Genomic DNA, 8,829 nt, shown 5'->3' on the forward strand with positions numbered 1-8,829 from the left:
AGAGTCCCTGGATGAGTAATCGAGGCTGAATTTACGCATAGTGGAGTCTGATTAGCGCAAGTGGGTGTCCAATCGACATTTGGGATCGTGAAGTATGGTGGTGTGACCCCAGAAATCCCGGTGAAGCTCGGCCGCCGCTCTTGATCGTGGGTTCTGAGCTTCTGGCCATGGAGACGCATTTATGGCCTGGATAGCTGTTGAACCAATATCTCAGGCTGTCAGAATTTTTGTGAGAATGTCCACGTCTAATCACTCTGATCCTCATCACCAAATCCTGACTTCAGTCACTTCCCACCTTCCCTCATGCATTAAATGCTTTTTTGTGGCCAATGAGTTTGCTGCATTAAACAGGCACTACTTCATTAAATGAAGCCTGGGACCCTGCTGTCACGTGATGATTTGCCTTTAATGCCTTGGCCGCGATTTTGTTCGGCCTCGGCCTGCGCTTGAGGCCGAGATGATCATGCCTTAGCATTTCTTCTTTTATCTTTAGGAAGGCAAAGTACCCTGGCGAAACGCTGCATTTCAGTTTCTACGAACAAGTGCCAGGGCCGAGAGAAGGGGCTCCTTCGGCCAGCTTATGGCCGTGATTTATCAGGCACAAACAGCAATGGGCAACCTGGCCAGAAGTCTGACATGAAGCCAAACTGAGTCATAAAGGAATTGAGAAAAACATATCGTTTTGCACTTTTTTATTTATAATATTTGTTTTATTAGGCTACAAAGTTCATAACGGAATTGAGAAAGACAAAGTCAGCTAAATCAGTCTCGTGCATGTAACTCTTCAGAGGTATAGTGAAGGCACGATGGAGTCCAAGATCAGCAATCTTCAAAATCCCTCTTTCCTTGTCCAGAAGCGATGGTGTTACCGGAGAGAGAGAGAGAGAGAGAGAGAGAGAGAGAGAGAGAGAGAGAGAGAGTCCCTGTGATTTGTGGTTTAGGTAGGGTAGGGGTTGGAGTGGTGGTGGTGGTGAGGGTGGCTTTGGGGATTAGAATGGGACGAGAGAGAGAGAGAGAGAGAGAGAGAGAGAGAGAGAGAGAGAGAGAGAGAGAGAGAGAAAGAAGAAGCAGAGGCAGAGGAGGAGGCTTCAATTCTCTTTAGAAGAGAAAGAATTAATTAATTAAAGATAATTAATGAGATGAGAGAGAATGAATTATTAATTAATATGGTATCAGAATTTTAATCTCAATGTATAAATATTAATTAAAGAAAAAAAAATTGTTTTGCCATGTCAGGTTTAATCTCAACCATTAAAAGTGGAGTAATCTAATGGCTCAAAAATTGTGTCAAAACTTGTGTCAAAAATATGGTGCCATGGATCCGCCCCCTATATATAGATATCTGATTACTAGGTAAATATGAGATTATGTATCTCATTAGTAGATAAATATAGAATAATATACCTAATTATTAGGAAATCATGAAATAATATACGTGACTATTAGGTAATATGAGATAATGAAATTCCCTAGAATGGCCAACCAATCTGTTTCTTAATACTCAAACACCACAGCAGGATTGAAGTACTGCAACAATCCTGTAAACAAAAAAACTCCAGAATACACAGCGGAATAAATTCAAATAAAAACGCAAACAATTGCACAAGGGACACACGATATGTTGACGCAGTAAAAAACCTCAAGATGAGGAAAACAACTGCGGGCACTATACCGGAGAACAAATCACTATGAGAAAGAATACAAAAAGGTCTTACAAGTCTCAACTCACAAGACTAACGCTCACAAGGCAGACTTGCCTACTGGCCTTTGCTACTCAACTCAATCAGCGATCTGGTCTTCCTTCGTCAACAAGGGATGGCACAACTCTGATCTCGGCTGCTCACACCTCAAGGCACGATTGTTGATCACCAACATGCATAATGCTCATGAACTCACACATATATGAAAAGATAATGATTTAATCACTCATGGAGGCTAACAAGGAACGGCCACATGAGTTTTCAATATAAACTCTCAAAAAACCTCTCTGCAAATATTTTGTCGTTCTCTCTTTTTCAACGTTGCAGACACACCAAACAAAACGGCTAAGTTCCTTTCTTAAATTACACGCTTAAAAACTAGGTTAGAGACCAAAAAAGGCTTTTAGCAAAAATGAGCTTTTTAACAAATAAATTATTTCTTTAAAACAAATAAAGCCACTTAATTAAAAACCCAACGGTAAAGACAAAAGAACCCTTTTGCTTAAATAAACATCAAACTAAAGATTATAAAACCATCATTAAAAACTGATTGATGTCTGGCACTAGATTATGTAAGACTGAAACCATATATCAGTCTTGTACATCTGACAGCCACTTTTGATGACCTTACAAATATGCAAATATGAATGCATGGATGCAAAACATACCTTGGCATTGTCTCTGAGCCACACTGATCCAGGATAGTAGAACGGCACTTGAAAACTGTAGGTTACACGCAAAGACCTACCCTATGTTTTTGTAACAGAAAATTGGTCCTAACAGATAATGTATCTGACATATAGGTATTATTTTCAATTTACATGATAAACAGGTGGTATGCGATCTTTCATCAATACAACCAACAAGCCATAACGAAGGCAACAACAAAGACAGGGAAAATGAGGAAAATTAAAAGATAATTGTCCGTGCAGAAATAAGCGAATCACAAATGATGTGGGGAAGAAAGCTATAACAACCTATGTAGTGGTTAATTGCATTGGTAAAAGTGAGATAGAACATTAGACCGTATGAACTTCAAGCAAGAAAAACGTGAAAAGGAAAAGTGAGCTCAACGAAAAAACAAAATCAAACCTAATAACAAATAAAAACAATGTTAGCATATAAGTGAGGAATTGTATTATCAAAGAAGAAAACAAACAAACAAAATTAATTGACACCAAAATAATGTACCTTGTGTACAGGTTACAATCTTAATAACCCAAAGGCCAAAAAAAGCCAACGAGTTTTTTGGGTTAAAGAAAAAAAAAAAAGGACAACGTTATATAGTCCTCCTCTTAATTCAAAACGATCATAGAATGTTATTAATTTGATCATGAATGCAATTAATTGAATGGAAAAACTAAAAAAGAAACAAACAATGAATTATAAAAAATCATTATAGTCATAAGCAATTCTCTCTCGTTTTCAACCAAAAGGGTAGTATGGGAACAAAATAATAATAATTTCCAGTGAGCCTACTACAAAAGGAATGTAATCTTATGTGGCAAAGTAGTCAAAGAATTTAAATCAAAAAGCCAAAATAAAAGGAGGAATGTAATCTTATGTGGCAAAGTAGTCAAAGGATTTAAATCAAAAAGCCAAAATAAAAGGACTACATCCAACTATTGATACCACTCTTGAATTTATCCCAAATTATCTATTGAGTTAACTACAGTTTAGTAGCACTATGAACTTTTATTCATAAGATATGTTAGTGTACATATTTTCAATTTCAACAGTTAAGTACTCGTGTTTTCAAAAAATATTAAAATGTGGTTCTACCATGAGGTTGATGATGAGAGAATCCGTTAATTGATGACATGGACGACATGGAGCTTTTATTTTCTTAATGCAAATAAAATAGAGATAACAAATTTAATTATTAAATATTATAAATGAAAATATATATATATAAAAAATTAAAGAATTTAGCTATTTACCTGCCTCACTACTGCCGAATTTTTTCTTTTCATAATAGGACCCACGTGATATAGGCCCGAAATTTTTTGGCCCTTAATAGGGTTTGGGTGCATAGGTAAATGTTCTTAACGAATTGAGCTACAAGTCCTTTACTATTGCCAACATAGAGCATTATAAAAAATAAAAAATAAAAAATAAACTCCCCAATCTTCGGAAAAACAAGTCACCAATAATTTGGAAATTTAATACCATGCAGCAAAGCTCAGTGGCAATCTGTGTTTGAGAGGAGAGAGGTCATCAACAGAATGGAGTAGGGGGGGCATGAATAATTCTTCTGAAGCTGAGAAGCAAAATGGGTGTGCATCATATGTCCAATTTTTACGACAACAGCAATGCAAACAGACCAGGAAATCAGGAACGAACAAAAGAGGGAAAGGATGAGGGTTAGAAGACTGACAGAAATCTGGGATAAACAATAACAATCATTGCGCAATTTAATACGTAGAAATAAGAAATCATCTTATGTCTTATCAATCTGTTTTTTTTTTCTTGCACTAAAATAGATTCAATGGCTGAAGTTACATTCGTTTATCCCTTCTTCTGAGAAGGAGACAACCGATGTTTTGACCACTCTTCCAGAGCCCTGCGGTGTAGAGCATTCATCCTTATGTAAGGACGCTTTTCTCGAATTAATTTCTCAGCATTTTTCCAATCCTCTGCCACCCCAAGAGCAACTAATAGTGCACACATGACAGCCACACTTCTTCCATGACCTAAAACAGACAACATAAAAGAGAATTGCTAATTACAACTCACTACCATCAGCCATCAGCCATCAAACATCATTTAAGAGAAAGCAAACACATAAGGATTTGTTATGAGAAATATAAATGATTCTCTGAGAAAAGAATCTTCAAACTCCACCACTTGGAGAATGGGTGTTTGCATAAATTTTACTAGGGTTCCATTTGGATTTGTGTATTTAAATCAAATGACTTAGATATAACAATTTACTTTAAAGTATTTACATAAAATAATATAAGAACATAAAAAGACTGTTTTGATACTGTTAGTTATGGATGGACAAGAAAAATTCAAAATGATTTCAGTTCATCTGGGGGAAATGGATTTAGATTGATTAGAATCCAGAAAAACCAATCCAGTTTGCAGAATTTCTTTTTCTTATTGACTCCTTGGTGAACATGGAAGCATCCTGACTGCAAAAAACTCTATAACCAGACAGTTAGGGATTACAGTCTAAAGGACTAAATGTAGGGACGAGCCCTCAAAATCACCCCAAATCTCCAACCTCGGCATCTTTAGCATGTTTGGCAATGGCTGATCCAAATACTAGAAATCTGGGAAGCTCCATCTTGTTCGAGTTTTTCTAGCCAAATTATTCTCAAATCTCAGTCTAATTGCATCGTTTCCAGTATTACTATACTAGAATAACCAGGTTATATAACCCATATCTTAATGAAACAAGACCTCACCAAGAAGCTGAAAAATTAAAAAGCTGTTTGTGTGTTTGCATAGTCCTCTGCCCATATCAGGGTATATTCAATTCATTATAATCACAATTACATGCTTAAAAGTACAAAAATTACATTTAATAAGTGTGTGTGTGAGATGTACTGATGCAGGAGCATCTACAAGGCTCTCTAAAAGTACTTGGGCCGTTAGTCAATTGGGCTAGGGTTCTGGTTTCTTCTTTTGTTCTCCTATTCTAACTAGGATTTGGCTTGATTTCCTGTTTAGGTTTTTAATTTCCTATGTAAATTAGGTTTTATGTATTCTAGTATAAATAGGCTATTAAGAGACTCTTGTATTCAGTTTTTGTTGATGAATATAATTTCAGACTTAAGTCTATAGAGTTTCTAATGGGATTTTGCCCTAGAACTCAATTATCTTCGTTCCTTCTTCTATTTCATTGCTTTATCCTTCTATTCCCTGTATTTTGGGTATGTTTGGGTCACTGACCAGTAGCTTATAGCAGCTGCCCTGCATCATGTACTGCAGAACCAAAAGCTGTGGCAACATTTTTTCCGAAAAGAAATGACTGGGCAAGGTTGTATCTCTCTTCAAAGAGAGACAGTCGCAATAGTTTCAAAGGAAATTAGAATTAAAAAAGTATACGATATGATATGCCCATTAAGTTTTCTTTTTTATATTTTTTTAAAAAGATAATACACAAGTTCATAGCGTCGAGCGTTTCAAAGATGTATCGAGAACCCAAAGCAGTGTGAATCATTTCACCCTCTTTTTGAACAGGGGTGGATTATAACACTTCCGTTGTATAAACATTTCAAAGGAAATTAAATTTCACATAGCTGGCATAGAGGTGGAACTTATGCTATTAGAATACCATCGGGTTTGGGGAGGGAAGTGAGGAAGTGGTAAACAATAGAGGATAGAGTTTTTTTAGTTTTTTTTTCTTTCTTTGGGCAAAGAAACATAATTTTATTAAAGAAGGAAAGATAATTACAAAGAGGTAACAGGGAGGTTGCTTCGGTTGGAAACTTAGTGGCTTGAGTTTGGATAGGTAGAATGAGGTACCAGAGGGAGCAAGGTACAAGGAGCTAGAAGAGGGCTTCTAGCTCAACGACAGTAATAAGGGTGCTAATTAGAAACTTTATCGTGGTATGAGAGCAGGAGATCCTGAATTTGAATCCCTGCAATTGCATTGTTCCTATATAAGTTTGAGTCCACATAGTGATCTCAGACAGTGGAGACAGACCCATATGTGAGGGGCCATTAGAGAATATAAAAGCTTAAGCTTTTTGTTAAAGTGGTAAACCAACGAACTTTGTCAATGCTGTTACAAATGTTTTGTATTAGGTGCAAGTTTCCCACCTCAGTAACCTTCCATGGAAATTAAGGGATATCAGATAAAGCTGTTGAGAAGAGGAAGTCTGGGGGTTCAGGATAATATGCCTAATAAAGTTCAGATGATTAAACAAAGCCCTGGTAAGTTCTCTATGAATGTCCTTCCAATTCTATGGAGGAAGAGATTGCTAGGAAAGGGCACGAACCATCAAACATAGTTTTGGGTGAGGGGCTGTGCCCTTTGGCAGTGGAAGAAGATACCAACAGAAACAATTTTCCAAATTGGAAGGTTAAGACGCAGGGCCATTCTTTTCTCATGATAATCAACACTGATATGGACCTAAATGATGAGGACTATGATTATGAGGCCCCCACTCGGAAATATGCCATGATTGAAGCATAAGATTCCTTGTCTTTACCCTGTTGGCTTTCCTTGTCTTTAGGAACATAGTTTGCAGGAATGTGCAGGGTGCTGTGCTGGCAGTAAACGCTCCTGGCCTCTGGTAGAGAGGTGATCAAGTACTATGAAATGGAGGTGTTTGCTATTTTTGAACCTTGGATAAGTAAGGATAAAACTGGTACAATGATCAACAAGTAGGAGTTTCCCAAAGCTCAAGCAAAGGATGCCAGTGGTTTTGCAAGACGTATTTGGATATTATGGGAAGTCAGAAGAGTATCTACTAAGATCATGACTACTAATGAACATGTCATCACAGTAAGCACTGCTTACGCAGTGGTAAGAACTGGCTTTTTGCATTGCACATGATAGCCCTGCCCTACTTAAAGAACTGGGTTGTGGAAGTTCCTTGTTGAGGCTTCTGAGAGCCATTCATTGTTTTAGGTGATGGCTGGATACTTTTAATGGAATTCATTTTAGCAGTGAGAACAATGGGGTGTGTCCACAAGCACAATGAAAGGTTTTAGGCAATGGATTGATAGGGAGCCTATCATTAATTTGGATTCACAGGACCCAAGTTCACAAGGTCCAACGGCAGAGAAACTGGAAGAGTTGTTACGGAGATGATTGATACAGGGTGGAAGAGTTGTTACGGAGATGGGTATGCAATGGGGTTTATATCAGACATTATCAGAAACCTGTTCAAAACTATGTCAAATTATTGTCCTCCTATGTCTCTCTTGGAGTCAGCTAAGATTCCTAATTATTTTAGGTTTTAGCTACTTGAATGAAACATGAGAACCTTGGTATATTGGTGGATGATGGGTGTCCTAAGTGTCGGGATGTTGGGCTCAATGAAGCTTAAGAGTCCATTGAGAAAGAGGTGTTGAGTAATTTGTCTCACAAAAAGAGAAGGTTGTGAAGGAATTCAAAAAGCTTTGTACATAAACTATTCCCCGTTTCTTATCTTGCAGGAGCAGTGGCTGATCAGAAGGCAAGAAATTCTTGGCTGAATGAAGGTGACTGAAACGATAAGACAGTGTCCTCAGGGCTTAATTCCAAGGCCAACTTATATGTGCATTGCAACACAAATACCCCTTCTGAACTATATAGATATCTAAAACCAAAATACCAGACACTTCTTATATAATATATCTAAAGCAAGAAGAGCTCAGAATGAAGTAGAATTATCAAATATGCATTGCAACAACAAGTTGCTCTCATCATCAGCATGATATATTAACAAAAATGAACTCATTTTGCAGCATACCGTATGCACAGTGGACCAAAACAGGCCTTTTCTGGTCCCTCTTTCGACAAGCCCATTTGACAGCGGATTCAATGGCGGCCGGCTGAGGAGCCCTTGTGTCCCATGTCGGGACACACAAATAAGAATGCCCTGAAAACTCCGGCCTTCTTGGCAACTCACAGGTGCAATCAACAATGGCAGGGTCATCTGGTGGCAGTTTATCAGGGGAAGAAGGCCATCCGCCGACATACAAACCCTCGCAAATTTCACTATAAGGAGCCTCTCCACTGAGCAATCTTCGCAATGCCGAGAAGAATCGGACAAAATACAAATATGGGCTGAACATAATGATTGACCAAATTGGGAAACTCCCATCTGGGTTCTTGCCCAACAGCATGGGAAGGTCTATGGATGGGTGAGAAGCTATGGAAACCAACATGGATACCAAAGAGGCATACAAAAATGGAATTGATAGCAGAGTGAAACCTAACCTTCTCAGGTTTGCGAAGAAGAAGAAGAGCACTGCTGCTTTCAACCCTATCAGAACTGATAGGCCGACACCCATCTTTGCTCTACCCAAAACTCACCCCAACACTGTTTTGTCGGTTTTTTTTCTTAAGAAATTGTGTAAAGCCCAGAAAACGAAAATCAGAAATTAAGAAACACACACCAAGATCCTCAGGGCACTTCCATCAGTCAAACCCTTGCCATGGCAAGGGGGCTTAGGGCTGACACTA

General features: G+C 38.0%; 1 protein-coding gene across 1 annotated transcript; it reads right to left on the reverse strand.

The window, feature by feature from the left end:
• Positions 1-4,089: 4,089 nt before the first annotated feature.
• LOC110752272 (uncharacterized) lies at positions 4,090-8,829 on the reverse strand. Its single transcript, XM_021952890.2, has 2 exons — positions 8,114-8,829; positions 4,090-4,393 (listed from the first exon to the last, which is right to left on the reverse strand). Exons 1-2 carry the CDS (start codon positions 8,655-8,657, stop codon positions 4,209-4,211), a joined length of 729 nt encoding a protein of 242 aa, XP_021808582.1. The 5' UTR covers positions 8,658-8,829; the 3' UTR covers positions 4,090-4,208.

This window comes from Prunus avium, chromosome 2, assembly GCF_965620075.1.
Source record: "Prunus avium chromosome 2, drPruAviu1.hap1.1, whole genome shotgun sequence".
Taxonomy (NCBI): domain Eukaryota; kingdom Viridiplantae; phylum Streptophyta; class Magnoliopsida; order Rosales; family Rosaceae; genus Prunus; species Prunus avium.

What these genes read in the sequence shown, in the direction of transcription:
- LOC110752272 (XM_021952890.2), bottom strand. Translation starts at nt 8,657, where the DNA reads ATGGGTGTCGGCCTATCAGTTCTGATAGGGTTGAAAGCAGCAGTGCTC. An exon ending in TTTGGTCCACTGTGCATACG is followed by an intron (nt 4,394 to 8,113) that starts GTATGCTGCAAA and finishes TGTCTGTTTTAG; the next exon opens with GTCATGGAAGAAGTGTGGCT.